The sequence below is a fragment of the Dermacentor silvarum genome, chromosome 1, assembly GCF_013339745.2.
Source record: "Dermacentor silvarum isolate Dsil-2018 chromosome 1, BIME_Dsil_1.4, whole genome shotgun sequence".
Lineage (NCBI taxonomy): Eukaryota > Metazoa > Arthropoda > Arachnida > Ixodida > Ixodidae > Dermacentor > Dermacentor silvarum.
The window spans coordinates 372,646,444-372,670,484 of record NC_051154.1 but is presented as its reverse complement, the minus strand read 5'-3'; the positions used below and the strand labels follow the sequence as shown (position 1 = coordinate 372,670,484).

The 24,041-nt window shown below is 48.4% G+C and overlaps 1 protein-coding gene across 1 annotated transcript in view; it reads left to right on the top strand.

Moving 5' to 3' along the window:
- The window catches only part of LOC119445576 (cGMP-dependent protein kinase 1), a 697,240-nt gene that overhangs the window by 472,405 nt on the left and 200,794 nt on the right, over positions 1–24,041 (top strand). Inside the window, exons 2-3 of the mRNA XM_049660582.1 lie at positions 14,374–14,552; positions 17,245–17,411. Coding sequence (XP_049516539.1) covers positions 14,374–14,552; positions 17,245–17,411 — 346 coding nt within the window. The remainder of the gene's footprint in view (positions 1–14,373; positions 14,553–17,244; positions 17,412–24,041) is intronic.

The window sequence follows — 24,041 nt, the reverse complement described above, 5'->3', positions numbered from 1 at the left end:
CCCAAACGAAGCTCCAGGGGAGCTCGGCGTCGTAGAGGTCTAGGGGATCGAACGCACTCTCCACCACTTTGTAAGGCAGCAGCACAGCTGTTGTCTCGTCGCCTTTATTTGGCTGAGCCACGCGCTGAACGAAGACGACGCGCACAGTGATGATGATTATGTACAGGTGAAGAAGATGAAGGATTAATATTTTGCTCACAATATATATATATATATATATATATATATATATACCTTTTTATCTTCGCAAGCCAGTTTACATGGTTGTCCTATTTTTCAACCATGTAGATTTATTACGACGCCCCGCGACCATTTGGGCGTTGCTTTGATCCTATCAAAATTACTGACCACTCTTATATGCCGAACTAGGGCAAACGGATATAGCTTGCCGAATTTTTGTCCTTTCAATGAAGCACAGCTCCAAACTTGGATGGCTCCCGAACACACAAACTATGGGGAAGTAGGGTGCATCAAAAAAGTACACATTCACACAATTTTTGATTTGTCATGCAAACAGCAACGATTCAATACGCGTTATGTATTGCCCCCCAAAAACAGAGATAAGGAAGGTACAGAAACGAATGACTAGCAGGTTAATCGGGCTGCGTAGATGGCCACGCTCCTAGGGAACAGGCTGAAGGGCAGGAACAATGAGCAGAGATAAGGAGCCACGTCCAACGTGCATATATGGCGTTATCTTATCGTGATAAGTGGAAAGTTAATGCGATGCGCAAACTGGTTCACCGCGAAAGCCTTCATTGACTTTGCGACGAACCGGTGCTGCGTGATAATTGCCTCCTTAATTTTTTAATCGCGAGGCATTTGCCTCAAGGCATATGCACGAAACAGAATAAAATACCTTTTTCTTTCTTTTTTTTTCCCTGAGAGTTGTTTTGTCGCTCACTGCTCAGTTATAGGTTAAAGTACAGCAGCGGGTGGAATGGTCTTAAAATTGTAGTCATCCGGTTTGGATGCCTTTAGTACCTACGTTACTTTATCTTCCCTCCCCTCCCCATTTTTTTTCTGCGCAATATCTTGTAGGGTGCAGAGGTGATTCGTTGCTCGTGCTCATAGAACGTTGGCGCGATGAAATGTTGACACGAAACGAGTATTTTTTTTTATCTGGCTTATCTCTTCTCTAAATAACTGCGTATTCCACTAATAGAAAAATCGCATTCTCTTCAGCACCGATTGTTGCTTTTTTTTTACTCCAATTCTCATTTTGTAGCAATCTAGACCATTAAATTTAGAGAAGTCTTTAGCGGTGGCCACAACATATAACCACAGACTAAACCTGTACATTGTTTTAACAGTTGGCTATGACTTAGTTTCAATAACAAATATGAGCGCTCAGTACCAGCTCAAAATTCACTTAAGTTCTGGGGGGATTACACGCCAAAGGACACGTTCTTTTTAAGAGGTACGGAGTAGTAGGGGACTCCGGAATAATTTAGACCGCCTGGCGGTCTTTAATGGAACTCATGAATATAAGCACACGTGCGTTTTCGCATTACGCTCCCATCGCAATGTGGCCGCCGCGGCCGGGGCTGAACCGGCGACCTCGAGCGCATCAGCACAACGCCATAGCCACTGGGCTACCACCGTGGATCACGACTAGCTTGGCCTGCTTTTAAGTATAGGGTGGGCATTCGCAAACATGCCAGCCTGTCACAAAATGACACACTCTGTGTTCACATGTCGACTTCAATCTCTCAAAAGTTTGACAGTCTTGTTGCGTTCTCCGACGTACTAGAGTGCAAAGGGCGTGACGCAGAAGCGGGACAATATCGATTGCGTTCGGCTGAAAACGTATGTGAAGTTAAGGCTTGGGGACGACTATAATATCCCTATTAAAATGCACGTGAAACGCGGATGGCCTCTAAATAAACAACGGTTGATCCGATTTGTACTTTTTTTTTTGCACTTGAGAAGAGAGAGAGGAGTGACAAGGGAAAGGCGAAGATGTTAGCCAGGTTGACAGCAGTCGGCAACCCTTGAGCTGTGGAAGGGGAGAGAAACTTGAAATAAGGGAGAGAAGAAAAGTTCGCGCTACGCACGCACAGACACTGGACAGCGTTCAACGATCAGATAGAAAGGCGAACTTTACTGACTGCGGAAGCAGTATTTTATTGCGATAGCAATTATATGGACACTTCCACCGGATTTCTGCCGTCGGCGTCGCCGTCGCCGTGAGGTTCCGTATAGATAAAATCTTCGCCGCGCGCCGTATGCCCGAGCGGAAGCGTGCGGGGACGCACGCTGTCACGGAGAGCGAACGCACTCAATCTTCTACGCGCAAGCAAGGAAGCGGGAAGCGAGCGCCGGAGGGAGCGGGGGGGGGGGGGGCGCATTTCTACTCTGCCAACAACCGCGCTCGTCGCTCGCTCGCACCGTCTCTTATCTCCACACGGCTCTGACCTTTATGCGCTGTGAATTCGCCGCTCAGTTTCCGTTGAAGCGATAGACCGCACGTACCTTCGCCCGCTGCGGCGTATATGCGCTTGCTGCCAGCGTTTTGACAGTCGTTGTCTGCAGTCATTCAGTGTGATCTATTCATGTTTGTTTGTGCGCGCTCACACCACAGTTAGTAATAGTCGGGCCACATTTTTAACGCACGCTACACATGCAATGCTGCCCGGATCGACAGTGCAGCGCTACAGGTGTGTCCCTTCGCACGCGCTGCCCACGGGCAGCGCTTCTCATCAACACCACCGTTTCACACGCGCCTTCTCGTGGTCATCGAGTCTCTCTTCATGTCGGTCTACTTACGCCGCAGCACACCTGCTTACTTAATCAGCTCATGTTTACTACAATTCATATTGCTACCAAAGCCGCTCTCCTTACTTCGTATGACATTGCTGTGTTGCTATCGCATTCATTGCTTCGCCCTTAAGGCGGAACTGTGACATTTTTTATTTAAAAGGCCTGATACTTATTATAAAAAGTGGCAAATATGGGTAAGTTCCGATATCATCGAAGCACAATAATTAGGAATTCGTAACAGATATCGCAATTCTGTCGAATGCATCTGCTAGAGCATCGTTATCGGGCACAAGTGATGCATAATTTTACAGTAATCTTGTAGCGATGTTTCGAGGGTTTTTCACAAGCGCTACAGGCAAATTAGTGGTATATTCTTGAACGAGGTATAATACATCAATTTTGTCTGCTCTAGATAACTAAATAAGCGTAGTTATCACATCTATATTATCGCTTTCATTTCCGTGTTAGAAATTAGCTTCATGCTTCATATTTTGTTTTCAATTTATCAATTTGTCTAATCGCTAAAATTGGCGATTAGATGCAAGGATGGAAGGCGGGGAGGAAGACTGCGCTCTTCCTCCCCGCCTTCTTCCCTTGCGCGCCCGAGATCGAACCACCAGCGTCGGTACGCCCTCGCATGCTCTCCCTTGCACCTACAGCAGACGGCGGGCGGCCAGGATGTCATCGCACTTGGACTTTATACGCAATATCACGGCGACGCCGACGACGACGGCGAAAAATGCACCGGGGTGTCCGTATAGTTGCTTTCGCAATAAAATTGAGTGACACAATAGCGACTTTTATCGCAAGTTTCACCGTGCATATATCGTGAGATCCCGTGAGATCCTTAGAAAACGAAATTACTTCAAGCGGAAATGCTTTCCACACGCACCAGCTGCAATTCGTAAGTTGCAATATGTGCTTTGAAGTAATTATTTGAATTAATGGATTATGCATTTATCCCTCGTGCGAGAAATCTACGCCGTTTCGAGTAGGCCAGCTCAAGGACTTCAAGTATGCTATATTCTACAGGTAAATAAAAAAAATCATGCAGAAACTCCTCTGGGAGCTAAGTATGCGTAAGCATTATGGCACGTGCCCTGTGTCATTATCAGTGTTAAGAAACTTGGCCTGACCAGTATAAACGACAGCGCTGCGGTGACAACAACTGCTGCGGACGGCGGCGCAAATGTGAAGTGATAAGGCAAGCAAACTACTGCAAGTGGCGGCGCTGATGATGTTCCGATTATTTTACGCCGGTATCGCTCTTTGGCGAATTATCCGTGCGCGTCGAACCATTATCAACCATGATCAACCGTACTCCGGCCGCGGCGGCGTGTTGGACGGCCTCGCGTGCCCCTATCTTCAAAGCGATCTGCGACGGGGACACAGCGCGGCGAGTGTTGATCCCTTCGTGCGCGCTATTTTCTGGCCGTTTAGTTCGTGTTGAAGCCAGACGCGCGGGCTGCTATCTTGAAAGCGATCTGCGATGAGGGCAGAGAGTGCGGCGAACGTTGATAGCTTCATGAGCGCTGTGTTCTCGCCGTTTAGTTGGCGTGAAAGCTAGAGGCAGCACGAAGGTGAATTCGCTAGCTGCTGCAGGCGCCATCTTGAAAGCAATCGTCTTACGGGATGATCGGACGGGTGTTTTTTTTTTTTTCGTTGGGTAAGCATAGAAACGCTTGCGCATTTAAAATTCTGTATGGCCTAAAAAAATGAAGGGGTACATAAAGTGTATTAACGACGCTTTCGTGAAGCGGTTAATTAATTGCTATAAAATTGTTCATCTTCTGCCATCCGGTTTGCAGCCAAGCGTTCCTTCACGCATGTGTTTTGGGCCTGGCCAGAAAATCAGCAAGACGGGCAAACGCCGCCCACCTGCCCCCACCATACAACCCATGTGATCAACGGGACTGCGAATTACACAATCTCCGGGACAGACTAAGGCCCGAATTCGGAAACCTTCTTTACCTTTGTAAAGAAGCCCCCACCGTGGTTAGGCCCCTTTGCGTCAATTCTGAAAACTTCCTTAGTGAGGCGCGCTTAGTGGGGGGCTGCCTTAGATGTTCTTTTACTGTAAGGCAGCCCCAAAGCTACCTCCGTGCTCATTTTACTCGCTTTTTTTTTCACTGAACGAAGGCTTCTCGGCATTGCCTTTGTCCACTACTTTGACTGAACGAGGGCTTCTCGGCAATGGTTGCCCACGTGATGATTTTCTACGCGCGCCAGAATACTATCCGCTGGGCGGCTGGAAGACGTGACGTAAACGGCGGCTGAGAGTTTCAGCAGACGGCAGTGCCCTCTATACAAAGTTCAAACTACAAGCAAACTTCTCCTCCGAGATGGTTATGCAGCCCGCCTTGTTTTCCGCACGCGTCGCCAAATCTCAAGGCCATGCTCAGCTAGCACAACCTCTCTCGTTAAGCCTACAGCAACAAGCACTGATCTGAGGAACTGTATCCGACAGTCGCCAATATATTTCTATCGAAGCATCATGACAGAAATTTAAAGCAAATGCAACTATCAGTTCAAATCTGCGGCACCGAAAAGAAAGAGCGCATCGCTGAAAAGAGCAAACCAAACTACGAACTAGAGTGGTCTCAACACCTGTTCACAACGTAATGAGGCAGATAATTGTTCGTCCAAGGTTCCCCCTGTAGACCTTTCCAATGAAAGCTGCCCAGCCGTATCCATAATATCTTCGGTAGTGTTGTCAACCCACGCTAGCGCCTGCTCTAAATCACCAGGGACAAAGGCAGCAAGTGCGCTTTATATGCGCGCGCAAATGTTCAGACAGGTAGGTGTCTTCTCTCGGCTCGGTAAAAAAGTTTACCAATATATATATATATATATATATATATATATATATATATATATAGGGACAGAAACCTATACTCATTTAGAGCTGCTCGAAATGACTGGTCATGCGCACGTAGTCTGGCGTGTATGGATTGTGGACTGTCTATTGTGTGCAATGAATTGAATGTGCCGTGCATGCAATAAGAAAACAAACCTGGACATAGTACAGGTTTGTGTACGTTGCTTTGGATGAACGTTAAAGAACGGTATATAGCTTATACAGGGCACCGAAAGTAACGAAATGTCTTGCATTATGGCATTCCTCACAACCCCCGGTATGCTTTGTGGAGTTAAGCAACAGTCAATCTTTTGCAACTATTTATGCGCATTGACCTAAATCCAACGTGGCCACTGGAGAAGCGACATTGCTGTCACTAGGGGACCTTCATGATATTCTTTTTAAGCGCGAGACACACGGTGCGATTTTGCGTGCGATCCGTCGTACGACGCGTCGGAGTCCGACTTGCCGCATACGACGATTCGGGGCACATGGTACGAACGACTGTGCGGTGCGTAGCTCCGTCCACAACCGGCGGCCCTGCATGGACGCTCGAATACTGCATAACTTCGCAAAGTGAAAACAAACGTTTTACACAGTTCTCTAGTGTTGCACAAACGACCACAATAAAAACGCGTCTGTGCGAGCAGCGTAGACGTGTTTCCGCAAGGCCGCGTCCGCAGTGTGGGCTCCATCGACAGCCGACGATGGCTGGGAGCTGCCAGGCCTAGTTCGCTGGGCCGTCGAATCCGAGACCGGTGTCGCTTGCGACACGACTGCTTGTAGCTCGTAATAAACCTCCTACGTTGGTCAGCACAACGTGTACACAGTTATGTCGCGCTTAAATTGCAATACATTTCATTTTATCAGCGCGGACGGAAGCGAACGAGCAAGCCAAGCGAGCTTGCGATCACTGTGAGACGGTATATATAGGCCTAGCTCGCTGGCCGTCGGATTCGGGGTTGACAGCCCTTGCGATCCGTCCGTAGCTCGTTATAAAGCGCCTATATTCGTCAGCACAATCAACGTCTGAACATTTATGTCGCTCATAAGTGGCAATACAATTAGGTTTCCCGACGCCGTTGTTAGCGATGAGAAAACACGCCAAGTCAGGCGAGCCGCTTCGCATAGATGACTGCTGCGGCGTCTGCGCTGACCGCTTTTCGCGCAACGTTTTTTCACATGCACAATTATGAGTTCACTTCATTCTAACAGTTATTTCGTGTCAGAAACAAAGTGTACTCGATTTTTGCATCGCCGTTAGTGGCAAAGAGGCGAGCGTCTCGACCAGGAAAAAAAAAGGCTCCGAGACGATCGGCTTTACCACGTCAACATGACGTACACGCTGGCGGCGCTGTCATTGGCTGCGGCCGTCCGACCGATCGGGCAATCGTACGACTATATCCAACAGGTTGGTCGCATGCGGCAGAATGCGTTGAGAACTTGTTGAGCGCGGCGGCCGATACGGCGCGTCGTACGACGGATCGCACGCAAAATCGCATCGTGTGTCTCGCCCTTTATTGTAACTGTTTGTTCACACTATGGGACATTCACTGCAGGCACAGCATGGGAGCGAAATATTATGAACTACTCTTTAGCGCTCAAGGGTTACCGCAATGTTCCTGATGATACGCCTGAAAGATGCTCTGCGGATACAATTTATATTTTTCACCTCGCTCATCACACGGTGCAGATACAAACTCGGCGAGAGCGTTCCTCCTCCATGAGCGCTCCTGTTTCCTTGTATGCGTGTACTGCGTAGGCTCTTGTCCTCGGTGCTACCAGCGATATTGATTACACCTTTTCAATCATCACGCCTCTCATCGCTTGATGCGACGCATGCATGCTTCGAGGCCCTCAACGTTTCGCACAGGCGTACGCCTTTGTGCCTGGTGAAAGGAGAATGCACTCCATCACTAAGATTCAATTACGCCGAGTTGCTAGGACATTTTCGGCAGAATAGTGGGCCCTACTGTTCGGGGGGAGGATACATTAAGTGAAACTCTTCTTCCAAGGCGCATCGATTACGCTTACCTGAAGGCCTTATACTCATCCCCAGTTCTTTCAAACTACACACACTGAAGTAAAAAAAAAAAAAGAGCCTAGACGGACGAAACCGCTTTGTGTTTTGAAATTTAAGATTGCCCCAGGATAGAGCTCTACTTTTGTGATGAGGAAAGGGACTGGACACACGCACACACGCTCCCTAAAGAGGAGAAAAAAAAAAGCATTCAGAGCTAAGCGCACTCTCGCAGAGTGAATCGGCTTCGAATGACTCAAACGGCTGTCATAAATAATACCTTAACGCTGAGTGCATTTCCTACTGCTTTCAAACGGCGACTACACTCGTAGCATTTACGGCCACTTTGAGTTTTTTTATCTGCGATTTCAGCACTCGGTACCGGTTCTTGGGAAGATTTTTTTTTTTTTTGCTTCTGCTATCGTGTCTAAGCATGGGCATGCATGTAGAGGTATACACAATGTACCTCTATATTTTCTTGTACAACCCGCACAGGCAACGTTGCGCATGCGATCGCAGCAGCAGGAATAATATAGCGTACAGTATGCGCGCGAAGAGGAAGCAGTAAAGACGGAGTGTCCCTATAAACTACAGCGGTAGGCACGAAAATAAAACTACAAGCGCACAGAATCCCAATCCGCGAGGGAGAAATTTTCGGGGCGCAGAAATTCTACAACAATAAAAAAAAATAGGGTAAATCACGATACTTATTATATGGCGTATAATCTCCCAACGCACTGCAAAGGGGTATGGGAGACGCCGTGGACAGATTTTTGCATTTCGCCCCACCAAAATGGGACCGCCGTGGTTGGGAACCGAACCCGTGATCTCGTTCTCATAAGCAGGGCCTCTTAGTCATTGAGCCACCGTTGTGGGTAGAAATGGCACGTGCTTGAAAGTTTAACATGCAAGAATTGTGCGAGGGAAAGCTGATACTCACAGGTAATTTTGTGACTGTTTTCTTTTCCATGAGCTTTGAAGCCGCTGAACGCGACGCCCACCCGAATAAATCGGCACGATGCACAAACACAGGAGTGAACGAAATAAAAAAAGGCTATTGAAATCAAATCCGTCAGCCAGTTCTTAAGTATGTTCATTCAGAAAATCATGAGCAAAAACAGCGTAACAACGGTATTTATGTTATCTAGAACTTCTCTTGTTAAATGATATCCCAGTAAGTGCTTCCGTGGACCTTTATTAAGAGTACGAGGCCATATTTTCCATATAACGTGCCTGACAACCTGTAAACGGTGCCATTTACGGGGAAGAGTACCGTCTTTGATGCGCTTTAAATAAAACAACAACGATCATAAACATTAATAAGGTGAGTGTAATGCAACATAGGTCTGTCTTACTTAGTGTTTTGTGCACTCTCAGCGTAACTCATCGTGAACGTGGGCAGAGAGGGATACAAATAATGTACATGCTACATCTGAGCGCAGTTTAGTTCAAACGTTATTTGAAGAAATCTGAATCAAGCTTTTCTTAAACCCGTGCTAGTGCCATCTACTTCACCACTCGCGAAAAGAGAAAACGCACTCTAGCATGCCGACCGCGGCATAAACGCTTACCATATCGTTTATGCACGTAGCGGAGAAAATGCTTTCAATATCTAAGGTATGCCTGAGTTCGAGTCCTTATATTGCACACGAAAGAGATACAGCCGCATTTACCATTTCGTCAGCCCGATGAATTTCCGGCTGAGGTATTCCACGAGAGTGGATTTAAGACACGACGTTCTTCACCGCGGTGGCAAGGGATTCATTGTACGCACTCCAGAAAACTACGATAGGCATGCTTGAACAAGATGGTTTTGCTCTGACCTCTTCTCCTACATATTCTTTCGCCGGTCTACTACACGTTCAAAGCATTCTATTCCATACACCATGCAGATAGTCTGCCATTCCTTTGCCTTCTTTCGCCTCGGCGAGTAGTAAATAGCAATGGGGCTCACTACAGCGTCTGTTGTTATTGTAGTCCGAAACAGGCAATAGAAATCGGAGATGCAGACACCGTGTACATCCTGGGGATACACAATAACTCCAACGACAGTTTATACCCTTTGGGGTGCATCATTCTCCCGCAACAATAAACGTCATCTACCCCGGCTGAAAAAAAAATTAATTCTGAGGTTGAAAGTGCCAAAACCACCATATGATTATGAGGTACGTCACAATGAGGGGCCCCGCGATAATTTTTGACCACCTGTTTTTCTATCACGTGCACCCAATAATGCACGGTACACGAGCGCTTTTGCTTTCTGCCTGCGTCGGAATGCGGCGGTCGCGGCCGGGATTGCAGATTTCGAGCTCAGCAGCGCAATGCCACAACCACACTGGGCTACCGCCGTGGGTGGGTGTTGCTTGCACTTCCTTTCTGGAAAACTGTGTGCTTGCTACATTCCAGTCAATAATGCTATGTCAAGCTCATCACGCGCATGCCGTTAGTGACCTGGAAGTACCGGGCGCGCAGTGTTACATAATACAAAGGCGCCTAGGATAGATGGTGATTATTGTTGTGGGTGAAAAATACGCCCCAAAGGGTGTAAACTGTCTTTATAGTTTATAGTCATCCCCCCTCCAAGTAAGCCTTCTGCACACTCTGGCGACCACCAAAATGAGCGTGTGGGGAGCTGCTAAAGCCTCTCAATACTTACTGAATTTGAACTGAATCTTGACAGAACGGGTGGGTACCACGATAGCCGCCATAGAGCCTACTCTAACGTTTCTAACGGCCTTAGGGTATCAACTTTAGCAGACCTGGGTGATTTCTGTGGGGACCGCAGCATCAGGTGAAAATTGTATTTTGATCGAAATTGGAAGTCCTTGCATTGGAAGTTAAGCAGTTCGCTTTCAGCCGACGCTCTTCTTGACGTACGCCTGTTCTCTCTTGGTGTACGCCTGTTGTCAGGCACAAGTCGTATTAGAAGAGGGGTGATTTAATAGAAGAATAAAGGTTACATAGCCACACAGGCTAACTTTGCCACACAGGAGAGCACTACGCCACACAGGCGAACTCCCACGAGCATAGACACACGTCTTCTGCTTCCACTGACCAGCCGACAATTTCTCCGTGGGTCCCAACCTTCAGTTAAGCCCACTAGCGCACTATATAAAGAGCGCTTCCCGAGGGAGGGCGCTAGCGATATGCTAACATTCGGCCATTCTGAATTCCTTAACGTCCTCGTGAAGGCGATCCGACATAAGGTTTTCTGAATTATCTTAGCGATGCTCGGCTATCCTCCAATTCACATTTCCTAAAATACAAACAATACGAATAGAGAAAGATAATAATAATAGCTTAAAAACACAAGCAAGCACTATGTCCAAGAACAAACGCGTAAAGTTCACCACATCACACAGTAATTCGGTAGTTCATTATGTACAATTCTGAAAAAGTAACTTCTTCCGGCCATCTTGACTGGCTTGACATTGTGGAAAACCGCAACGAAATGACAGGGAAAAAATGTTTCACACAACGCAGAAACTTGGCACAATAGAATTCTCGTTGCACACAGAAAAAAAGAGCACAACACATAGTCGCCGGTAAAGTGCGTACACGTTGCGGACGTTGTCTTATTGACGTTTCTCCTTCCTCTTGTTACTCTCCAGATGTGTCATCATCCTTTTCTTGTTCAAGAGTCCTGGGCGGACCTCTGCCCGTCGCGCGCTTGGACAGCGACTTGGGCAAGTCGGTCTTCTTTTTCACAGCTTCCGCAGGTGGCGTCGGTTCAGGTTCGAAAGCTGCCGCCCTGTCGGTGGCTTCTTCAGTCATTTCCTCGGACTCTGTATCAGCCGCCAGCCTTACACCTTCTTCGGCAGCCTCCAAAGATTTCTCGCTTTCGTCTGCAGCCTCAGGCTCAGCTTTGGTAGCACTGGCTGCTTCTTCACCACCTTGGTCTTTAGATGCCTGTTCCGTCGTCTCGTCCGCGCCCGCTCGCATGGGACCGCTAGGCTCTTGAGTTTCTTTTTGAGCAGCGTCAACCTTTGTTGTTCCTTCTTCACATTCATTGTCACCAGAATCAGGTACTTCGTCGTCTACCCTTTCTGGTGGGGCTTCGTCTCTAAGCTCTGGCTGGGCTACTTCTTCCTTGACAGCTGTAGCTTCGTCTGCCTTCACGATTCCTTCCTCGGACGCTACCGCTTTGTCTTTGGTTACTTTTGTAACTCTTTCCTGTGGTTCAACTGCGGCGGGGGCTTTTTCTTGAGTAGCCGATTCTGTAGTGCCAGACATTTCAGAGTCACCGGGTGGATCCCTCGACTGCTCTTCTGCAGATTCACTTTCGTTTGCTTTGTTCTCTGGCTCTGCAACAGCGTCTGAAAATTTAGGTGCCGCAGTTTCTTCGTTTGCTTTAATTTCATCTGTCTTTTCTGCCTCTTGAGGAGGGTGGTCATGAACGTCAAGTTTCTCTGCTTCTACCTCTCCCTCCTTTGGGGTGATCTGATACGGTTATTTTTCTTTCGACAAGGTTTCCTCGATTGCCTGTGTCGGTTCTTTCTTACCTACGCCCGGTTCAAGAGAAGTCGTGGCTTTGGGCGTATCCTTTCCGGTGTCGTCTTCGTGAGTGCGCTCCGCTTCCTTTAACGGCTTGTTGCTCTCTGCGGTGACGTCGCGAACTTGCGTGGTTTTTCTTCTTGTCCTTTTCGAATATTAGCCTCACTGCCACTCGAGGAGCACATTGGCACAGTGATTTCTCCTCTTTTATGTTAAGATTTACATCACGACCACAGTGTCTGTAAAATACAGAGGTTGTCAGAGTGATCAGTGGACATAGAGATCCAGTTCACTGTATCTACCTGAAGCACAGACTCTTCCTGAGCTCCCATTCGCAGTTTTGGCTGCTGTTTCAACAACTCAAAATGAGCAAAGGGACAATCATTTCGATGGTAGAAACGAAACGTGCTTCCCACCTTGGCATAAGTGCCGTAGGGCAACTCTGTGAATGTTCTGCCCACCAACGTGTCAAAACTTTGTGCATCATCCGGAGCAATTATGACAGGAATGTTCCTTGCTTCAACGCCGTCTATGTTGATCTTTGCCCTGCAATGACTGATGCTTCTGGTCGTTGGAACGTGCTTACTTCCTAAACCATAGAGAGGAGTAGTCTCCTGCACAATCTCCATGCCGCATCGTGCCTCCGCCGGCGCACACTTCAAAGAACCAGAACTGCCGGTGTCGATGAGTCCCACCATAGCGAAGTCATCGTTGAGAATTACTTCCTTAAGCTAAACATGGGTACTCTCCGTGCAAGGAAGTGCTTCTACTACGTTGGACTCGCTACGCGGCAACAACTTGCAGTTGCGTTGCGTATGGTCTGTAGCCTGGAAAAGTCGGCACTTCAGTGCTCGCTTAGCTTCCAGACAATCACGGGCTATATGTCTATAGACATTGCAGCTGTAACATTTGCGCTCACCGAGTTTGCTGACGCGGGGCGATCCTAACCGCCAGTCTGTTTCCCGGTTGTAATCGCATCGGTTGTAATCTCTCTTGCTGTGGTAGCGGGCAGGCTGCGCTCCATATCCGATGTCGAGACGTGTTTTCGGTTGCCTGCTCCAAAGAGTTCCTGTCGTTCTGGTTCGATGCGGTCAAACTCGAGTATGTCGTGAAGCAAATCGTTCTCGTCATCATGCGTCCTTCCCAAGAGCATGGTGCAGAGCTCGCGAGATCTCAGACCCGTGAGAACTTGCTCTCGCGTATCGCGACAATCAAAGTTAACTTCGCGGCAAAGCCGCATCTTACAGTGGAAATAAGCGGTCGTGCTTTCATTTCGCTGTTGCACGCGCTCTTGCATCCTCCGCCATCGTTCCGCTAATCGAGTCTAACTCACGAACATGCGACTAGAGCGTTCCTCAAACTCTTCCCACGACTTCATTTGAGAGCTTCTTGCACGATACCAGTCTTTGACAGCTCCAAGCAAACGGGATTTTGCAGTCTCCAGCGCATACTCAACGGGCCATCCAGGAAGTGTCGACATTCGCCGTATATTGTCGATCCACTCACGTGCCGCAGGAGCATCGTCGGAGCCGTCAAAGCTGCTGATGTTTTGACTCAGGTCCGGTGTAACTTGGAACGTTGGCGCTGGTTGAGGCTGCGCCGCACTGCCAAGAGTCAGCCATTCCAAAAATGCTGCCAAAATTATGTACTTTTCTTGCAGGGCTTGGAGGAGGTCGCGAGCCGTGATCGCGTCATCGTGGCCAGCGTCCGGGTCTCCTCCGCCATTGTGGTTGACTTTTTCCGCCGAGTGTTCCATTAGGGTTAACAACGTTCGTGTACCCAACTCACATTTAGGCTTCGGTGGCGATTTGAACACTGGATCCTGGATCCCACTTCTGAATTATGTTATCTTGCCGTCGGTGATTCAGGCACAAGTCGTAGTAGAAGAGTGGTGATTTAACAGAAGAATAAAGGTTACATAGCCACAAAGGCTGAATTTGCCACACAGGTGATCACTACGCCACCCAGGCAAACTCCCACGAGCATAGACACACGCCTTTTTTCACCGATAAGCCGACAGCTGCTACGTGGGTCCCAAGCTTCACATAGGCGTACTAGCTCACTACATGAAGAGCGCTTCCCGAGGGAGGGCGCTAGCGGTATTCTAACACGCCTATAATCAGTTTTCGAGGATGCACTGAAACTGTTTTTCATTAACACTGTTTCCTTTCTTTGTAATATCAACTTCTGCCGCTACATTAATGTCGCGCAACATTTGCTATGCTCTGTGTCTCCGCAGTCGGTGCTGCAGGCGACGTCCAAAGATGGCCGTCCGGACCTGCTGGCCACCATTCACCAGCACCACTCGATGGCCGGCCAGAGCACCCTGCAGAAGAAGCAGGGCGTCTCGGGAGAGAGCGCCACCTGCCGCACCCTGGTGCTGGAAGTGGACGTATCGCACCACCCCAAGGACTTCAGGTGAGGTACCCTTGCCTCATGCTCGCAAGCACTCTTCTATTAGGATCCCATTGACTTTGTAGGGAACTTCACGACGCACAGTGCTGTACATGCACTATTGCGCTCAGTACGAGTTGCACTGCTGGAGCCGTGGCCGAAGTTCTGGGCGGGTCGAGCTTCTGGCGCTATAACGTGCGACGTGCTTGACAAAAAAGTGGAGCCGATTTTAACATTGAGGCAAGGCAAACAAATTCTTGTGCTTTCCGTTGTCGGCTTTCTCCGGATGCGGTGCGCCTATATCTTGAAGCGATAATACACCAGACTGCCACAAAGCGTGACTTTCCGAGCGTAGCGCCACACGTTTGTCATGGCGCGACACTGACCCATGGCGGACCAGTGTGTTAAAAAAATATGGGGCTTTGCGTGTCAAAACCACCATCTGATTATGAGGCACGCCGTACTTGGTGATGCCGGATTAATTTGGCCCACCTGGGGTTCATTAACGCGTACCTAAATCTGAGTACATGGGTGTTTTCTGCATTTCACCCCCACCGAAATGCGGCCGCCGTGGCCGGGATTTGATCCCGCGACCTCGTGCTTAGCAGCCCAACACCATAACCCCTAAGGACCAGTGTGTTATCGCTTCGCGAAATAGCCACACACCATCCAATGGAAGGACTGCCAGAATGTTAATCCATTTTATTTCTAGAACGGCAAAGTTTCCTGCAATTCATTTTTTCTAGCGTGTCGCACGTTACCGCCACCTGACCGACCTGCATAACGCTCCGGTCGTGGTTCGTGCTTTGACACTCATGCTAAACGCGACAGTGCACAGTATGTTTGTTAATGAAAGGCGTTTGACAAAGCAACTAATTAATGTGAAGTTGCATTTGCTTCTGATAGCCACGCTGTGCCTGCTGTGGTCTGTCTGGTCGCGTCTGGGGTCTCTTCAAGAATAATAAAAACAAAAGAATCAGCGGAATCCATGAAAATGTGGTTTCACTTCATATTCTGCACGTACTTCACAATCAGCATAACCGTCCGATATCTGGTTGCACCCCAAGAAGGTAACGCGCATTTCATGTCGTTTTCCTGATTGGAATATATGGAAGATGCGCATGTTAGACCGCAATGCAGGGCTTATTGTTTCATGCAGTATTTCAGTTTAATCACAAGATTTTTAATTTGAAGGGCATGTATGACATAACAGAGTTTTAACAGGACTGGTACCATTACTTGAAGTTGCCTGTCGTTGCGACTCTTTTATGTGCAAAATAGCTTGTGGTTTTCTGCGTTACAAGGTCTACACATTGTGCTTTCTAAGTCGTTTTTCAGACCATCGGTGTGTGATGTGTTGGTTAGTGCTTGTGCAATATTCGCGTAGAATTTTACACTCGATACAATAAATGTCATGTAACAAAATAAAAGGCGCAAACTAGTAGTTAGTGTGATACATAGTAGCTTCATAAAAACGTTGGTTCGATTCCCTACGCCACCCAACAATTTTTCATTGCGATAGCAATTATATAGACACTTCAGGCACATTTCTGCCGTCGGCGTCGCCGTCGTCGTGAGGTTCCGTATGAAGTCCTAGGCGATAAAATCGTCGCCGTGCGCCGTATGCTGTAGGTGCGAGTGAAAGCGTGCGAGGGAAGCGGGAAGGAAACGCGCCGTCTTCCGTCGCGCGCAACGCTCCTGGGGGAGGGTAGGGAGGGGGGGGGGCGTTCTGCTATGCCCGCTGTATCTTCAAAGCCATCTGCGTGGGGGACACAGTCCGCCGTGCGCTGTGTTTCCGCGACTTAGTTCGTTTTGATGTGACACGCTGCACGACGGTCGATTCGGTCGCTGCGTTTTGACAGCTAGTTTCCGCGGTCATCGAGTGAGATGTGTTCATGTTTGCTTGTGGGCGCATGACACCATGCTTGTTTATTTAATTAGTATGCCTTCGTTTACAATTTTATACGGCGGTTATAACTACTATTCTTACTTCGTATAGCTGTCCACTAATTTGCTATCGCAATCAATGCTTCGCCTTTCAGGCGAAACTGTGACTTTCTTTATATGTTAATGATTTAAAACTCCTGCAAACGGATAAACACTTCAGCTCATTCACTAACTCATAACTGATGTTTCCAGTAAAATTGTTTTCTGGAAGCCTGATTAGATTTAGCATTAAGTGAATCAATTCTAGCATTTTACGTGCCGAAACCAAGATTTGGTTAGGTGGGACGCCGTAATGGGGGACTTCAGATTATTTTTGACCACCACGGTACCTTTAATGTGGCCCCAATGCAGGGACACAGGCATTTTTGCATTTCACCCCTATCAAAATGCGGCAGCCGCGGCCGAGATTTGAATCCCGCGACCTCGTGCTTAGCAGTGCAACACCATAGCCTGTAAGCCACCGCGGCAGGTAAGATTTAGCGTTAAAATACCTTGAGTAATTATTTAGAGTAGAGGAAGTCGAAAAGGCTGGCTGCTAAGATGCTTTCACCGAGGGCCCTCCTTTAATTTTGGGACTTCGTTGATCACTGTGTGTCACCTCATAAGGAATGAAAGGAAATGAAAAGGCGCAAACTAGTGGTTACGTGTCGTCACATTAATTTTTTTCACTGAATTTTTATTCCCGATTCAAAACTTCCGCAGTAACGACACTGCCATGTACTGTGCGTTGAAAATGATTTTGCTCATGCGTGCGCGTGCTCGTGTGCAGGTCAAAGCAACTGATCAAGGACGCCATCATGGAGAACGACTTCCTGAAGAACCTGGACTCGTCGCAGGTGCGAGAGGTGGTGGACTGCATGTACCCGCAAGTGTTCGACGCTGGCACGCTGGTCATCCGGGAAGGGGACGTCGGCTCGCACCTCTACGTCTCCGCGGGTGAGCGGCTTGATCTTTCAACACGGTCAAAGAGTAATTCTGGGCTTGTGGACGTTCATCCACATTGGTTTATAGCGCTACTGGATGAAATAATCACAGAAGGAAACAGCACACAAACACAAACTTTATATCTAGCTGATTTATACTTCAGGTAAAATAGAGCTATATGGTAATTTATCAGTACAAACTAAGTCACGTAGGAGACAACGCCAATATAAACGAAAAAGGAAAAAATACAACGCGGGCCTTTGAAAAGTTGCAGGCGAAAAGTTGTGGCCCAGATTCACAAAGTAGTTGGCGCGCTAGAGTGCATAGTAGCAACAGGCATGGGCGACTAGTGATAGCGAACATAATGCCTGCAAAGCCGACCGGTTAATGACAGTGAGTTGACAGGTGACTGCAGCTCCACATCCCGCCATCCACATCGAAGCAGCAATAACCCAGCGCTCTCCTAAGACTCTGCCTCTTTCATTTGTAGGGTTAGCTGATTAGGGCACCTAATAATTAATATTGAGAGGATCTCCTCTGTCGCACAGGGCTGGCCAGTGATAATCAGAGGCAGCGTAAGCAGATCGTCTGGGAAAACACGGTTCTAGTGGTGCTTCGGTAGGCTCTGGACAACGTGGGGTGCCTAATTACCACGTGGGGCGCTGGTATAGAGGCACCCTATGACGACGCAGGCAGTGGCGCCATCGCACTGCGCCTCACGTACAAGGCGTACCTTATTTGCGGCGTTGGAGTGCGATGTCTACTAATTGATTATGTTTCGCTGCGCGCACACGCTGGCTGTTTTGTAGTGACGACGAATACGGGCGGGGCTCTGCCGGCTGTCCGCCTTGAAAACACTGGATATTCGTGGGAGCGTGCACGTCACTAAATTGCCGGTAGACGCTTGGCCACGGTGCGTTTCTGCAATGGGGGCAGTGGCCACTTCTGCCCGTGTAGACTCGGCCGAATCATGCTTATTCTGCACATTTACACAAAGGCACCAAGATGATCACCGGGAGGATACGTTAACTCACTTGATTTACACATAGACAACATTAAGTAAATCTCTAGAAAACGTGTTCATGATAACTGAAAGTCTCGGCCTTTTTTATTTTAATCTTAGCCCTTGAATGCATCTAAATTAGCCCTTGAATACATTTCAAAATTTTATATAGCTTTCGACTATAAAAACTGCAGAAAAGCGAGTCTCCTTGAAAGCAATTGTTTTTGCGCTGTCTTCTGCCTCTCGGAAGAGAAAAAAATTGCTGTCTCTTTCTTTTAATAGAAGGAGGGCATGTTGAACAGCTTAAATAGTTTGAACGAACATATATCCCAACTTAAAAAAAACGAATAAAAAGCGATTGAGACTTTTAAAACAATGTTGAAGTTTCGCCCGAAAGGCGAAGCATGATACCTGAAGCAAAAACCTACAGGATAGTAGGTTTTTTCGTCCGTATAAAGTTGTAAACATTCGCTTACTAACTAAATTAACGAGCATGGTGTCACGCGCTCACAGGCAAACATGAACGCATTTCACTGGATGACCGAGAACACTCTCTGTCAGAACGCTGGCGGGATGAAGAGCGGCTGCAGCAGCGAGCTAATTGCCCTTCGTGCTGCCTCTCGCTTCATTGTGAACTAAGCGGCAAGAACACAGCGCACGCGAACTGTCGCCCCTCGGTGCGCCTAGACTATGTACCCATCGCAGATTACATTCAAGGTCTGGCCCATGCGGCCGCGATCAGCCGCGCCATATACGCAGCCGCGGCCGGAGTAGAACGGCCAATCCATTTCAAGATTGGCTCGTCGATAATTTCTGAGACAGAATAGCGGCAAGTTCTTGACCTGGAAGTTCACCACTCGGTTTCTAGCGTGAAGTGAATTAGAAGGACCGAGCAATACTTCAGCTGAAACTGTTCACCTGGGGCCCAATTCACAAAGCTTTTCGTCCGTAAGTGCTGCTTGCTATTGGCCAGCCGCCTTCGCTAATGATATGTCAAACACCACGATTGGCTGACGCCTGCTTCTACGACCAGTTTTAGCTTAAGAACGTTTTTTTTTTTAATTGGGACGCTGATTCGCAGATTTACGGGATGTAGTGGTGCGGCTGCCCCTGACGTAGCTCGTTGACTCGTGCGCTCCGTCCTGCATGCTCGCATTATACATAGTGTATCAAGCACAGTTACTACGACTGACTGCTCAACAGTTTGACAAACTTGGGTTTATCAATAGAAGTGCCGTGAGAGCAATTACGGCCATTCCTCGCATAACAACTATACCTATGCTACAACAGCATGCGCAACTTAACACAATTTCTGAGCTTGTCGATTAGCGACAGCAAGCAAGAAAGCTTAAATGACACCTCATACCTAAAACCCCTATATATAAAAAGTAGCGCCAACCACTTCCCTCCTCCTCCGTTCTACTGTCGCCCACGGCGCGGCCAGCGCGATCGAGGCGCGATATTGACAGTGGCGCCGCTCATGTCGACCCTCCCGTAGCAGAGATGGCTAACGCGCTACCAGATTAAATCCGCGGAAAACTTCGATCGCGCCCCGCGGAGCCAGTTTCTGAGGAGCGATTTTGCTTTGTCAGTCAGTAACTGACCTTAATAATGCCGTTTTGGAAGTAGCAACGCGATTATCCGAGACGGCGCAAATACCAAGTGTGCAGCAAGCGTTTGCGCTCGCCGGATGGTGAACAAAAAAAGCATTTTGCCCTCGCCCTGTCGGTTGCGGCAACTGAAGGCGCAGCAGCATCGCATCACAACAAAGTTCTTTTCCCTAACACGTTTGATCAGTTTGTGCGTACAGCACTTTCGTCGCATAGGCCCGATAATAGCGGTTGGAGCGCGCTGGAAAGAAAAACATATATTCGACGTGACACGGATTGGCCAATGGGGGAGCGGAGGAGGCTGGGGCGACAGGAGGCGGCGAGGAGAAAACGCCAGGGTGAGCGTGGTGGCGGCAAGATCTAAGAATGGCGCTACTTTTAATATAGAGGGGTGTTACACATACCGACTGTCGCGCTGTTACATTCCAATCTTTATGGATTGGACAATCATCCACTGAGGGATTACTCGGCGCTAATTACTGACAAGGCGACAAAGCTCCGCCGACGGGTCCAACCAACAACTGAAACGACCTGTGCTTAACGTCGTTTCACTTACGCGTCCAACCTGCGACCACCTCGCGCTCAGCAGCGGGACGCCATAGCCACTACACCACTGCAGTGCGACATTCCATGGTGTCACTGAAACAAAATGAAATTAAGGAAAGTGGGAACAGAAACGCGAGCGAGGCAGACGTAGTTACAGTCATATTAACGTCGTTCACCCTTCAAGCATACACGATCCTGAAGTGAACGCTACAAAAAAGTCACAGGCCTGCGCGGCACACGCAGCACAGTCACAGCGTAAGCTGGTGGAGCGGCTCAAGAATAGCTCCAATTTGGGTACCACGCACAACAGGGTCTTCGCGGCAGTCTGGTCGCCTCCTTTTGACGAGAATGATCTGAGCTATCCGCCCGGCGTTGACGGCGAGCTGCGGCTTGTAATTCTCTCTGCACAGCAGTCTGCTGAGCCCAATCAAGCCTTACAACTGCAACTTACATGTCGGGCATGCTGCGTTGGCAGGCACCTTAACTAGATAGCGCTACCATACTGGCGGAGGCTCGGCAGCTCGGGCAGCTCGGTATCGCGTCGATTGCGCGCCTCGTCTGAATCGCATCTCAGTCGTCTGCGCCTGCGCACGCTGTGTTTGCGGGCGCCTTACCTAGATGGCGCCACCATACTGGCGGAGGCTCGGGTCGTCTGCCCCTGCGCGCTTGCCTTATAGGACATTTTTCCGCTGCCCGATAGCAAGCGCTTGCGTTGCTCAGTGGTAGAGCATCCGGCTCCCACGCAGCGGGCGCGGGTTCGATCCCGTCAGGAATCAGGTACTTTTTTGCAATTCCGGCGATAGCGGTTACGGCGGCGTACACCGTCGGCGGCGGCATCATCGCGAACCGAAACCGCTATTGCAATGAGCCCATAACAGCTTACGCTGTAAAAAGCCTGTCGAGTTTGCTTGTCATGCTCGTGTAAGCGCTGGTGTAGGTGTACGCGAACGTCGACCGAAATGCCCGAACTAGGTTAACTCAGCCTGGCTCGCTCAGTTCTCAGCTAGCCGAAAAGACGCCCTCAATGTCGTCTTCTCTACAGCGAAGGAGATCTGTGAGGTCATTAGAAACGACTTCGTGTAAACACTTGGGGGGTCCGGTTGTACCAGACTGACTTCTGACTTCACAGTGCATGCGCTGACAGCTTGATATAAATGAATCTGTTACTCAGGACAGCCATGTCTCGCGAGGTTTAGCTCTTGGACGAAACCGAATTCCTATTCTTGTTCACGCACTGGTAACATCCCTCATAAAGGTTCTGAATGAGAATGCGAAAGTCGTGGCTCATGAAATGAACACAAAAGTAACACTTCATAGACTTTTTTTATATAGCTAGCTGGTTCGTAGGCAAACCTCTCATTTTATCCTAGTTATTAAACAACACTAATGACAACTTACGATTGACCACCTCTGATAGTTGCATATACAGGAATATAGCTACCATGCTACTAACAACTACCTGCGATGTATTGGGGCATCATTAATGAAGAGAAGAGTTAACCATTCGCAGTGACCTTCTTATATTATCTGGATTTAAGTTGCACTTACGCTCCCATGTGCACGGAGAAATTCTTCATTACTGTGAGTATCTTGCAACTTCTTACAACTTGCATCAAAGCGCACAGAGCGCGCAGAAGCACGCTATCAACTGGAATGACTCGCAAGTAATTCTGAATAGCACGCTAATATGTGGCACACTAAATATTTGTCTATGAATGCCCTAGCCAAATAAAGCTTTCCTATAGTTTTGCTGGCTTCTTAGCGTCGTTTTCGCTACACGGGAAGCGAAGCACGTGCACCTCTGTTCGCTAATTGTACAATTTTCACTGCTTCACGGTATACAGCACTTTTACGCCATGGCGCCATGCCTCGCACCTACGCTGGCGAGTTCATTGCCGAACAATTGGGCCTAAATTAGAGGCGCGAGCCAAAAATACGAAGCGCATGCCACGTTTTCCCACGTGCGCTATACCGTAGGTGTGCGCTCAAAGCAACCAACCAGAGAGAGTGCTTTTTTTGGTAGCCGTGCACGTCCTCGCATTTAAAAGGCTCTTTATACGCGCACTATAGACGGTGGTAGAATGATGCTGCAGCTACCTCGAACATCCTCTATCGGGGTAAATCAAGACGCTTATCACAGATGTCTGAGCAGGCGTCAGAGCTATACGCTGGCGGTGTCCTTTGGTATTGTGCCATGATTTGTTGTGGGGAAGTGCGAATACGGAAAATTTATATTAGCAATGAAGTACCGTATTTACTCTTGTAAGGTCTGCGCATTTTCCCCTGAATTTCTACCGGGAGCATGCCTTGCACGAGGTAGTCTTATCGGCCAGGTGGTACGAAAAAAGCGAATTGTGACGGTAAAATCATTTTCGTCGTTTTTAGAGTGCCAGCACAGCAGGATATACTTTACACATTTTCGCCCAGTCTTTTGCTTTATTAAAATAAAGTTTACTTGAAATTTCGGGACGGCTGAGGCCACGGTAGCGCTTAGCGCTCATCCTTGCAGCCTGATGTGCGTCGCGGGTCGTTGCGAAGCACCAATACCTCGCGACCTTGACACCCGTATTTTAGAACGTCTCCCTACTCGTCACTGCACCCATACTCAAGATGATGATGATGATAAGTTATTTGCACCCTGTTCGAAATGTAGCGGTGACAAATAGTCACCTAGCCTGCTGGAGTTAATCAGGTATGCTATACATGCTTTTCATTCCAGCATATTTCTATACATCTACTTAATATTTTTTTTCTGTTCCTCAAAACTTCTCTATCTACCTTGTAATAAAGCTGATGACAGCGTCACTGCACTTTACTGATACTCCACCGCAGTTCTTGAGCAGCGTAGCGTCTTTTCCATTCGAGGGGCGGCGTTGTGCGCAACTCAATGGAGATAAAGCTTCGACTCGAGGATGGTTTGAGAGTATGGGGGTGATTCTCGCCACTGTCAAGTTTAAGCCGTGCTGCGCAGAATCAGTTTGGAGTTTTATTGGCCTTAGGGCTGCACAGTACATCACACCTTACGCCGTTCCGTTGCCGGCTGATTGCCCGCGGACCAAGCGCCACCTCACTTGGACGTGGCCGTCAGTCTAGTCCGTGGACATGCATCTCGTGCCCGATCACCGGTGCAGTCTAGTGGCACAAACATTTTTAAGGGCTAACTTCCCGCAATGGCTCGCCGCCCGCCGGTTAGCGCTAACAAGCTCCACCGCGCCGTTTCGTCGCTATTGGCGACTGAAGTTGCGATTTGGTGCCTAGTCATAGTGCGGGATGCAGTGATATGCAGGGATGATAGTGTCATCGTCGGCAGGACAAGTGCCATGTAGTAGGGGCTTGCGGAAATGATCTTGAGCTTGGCTATGTGCGTGACGCTTAGTGAATTTTTTTTCCGAACTTTCGCAATCCAAGGTGGGGTTGCGGGTCTTACAGGATAGCGGGCCTTACACGAGTAAATACGGTACTTCTCTTTAAAAACAGGCTATT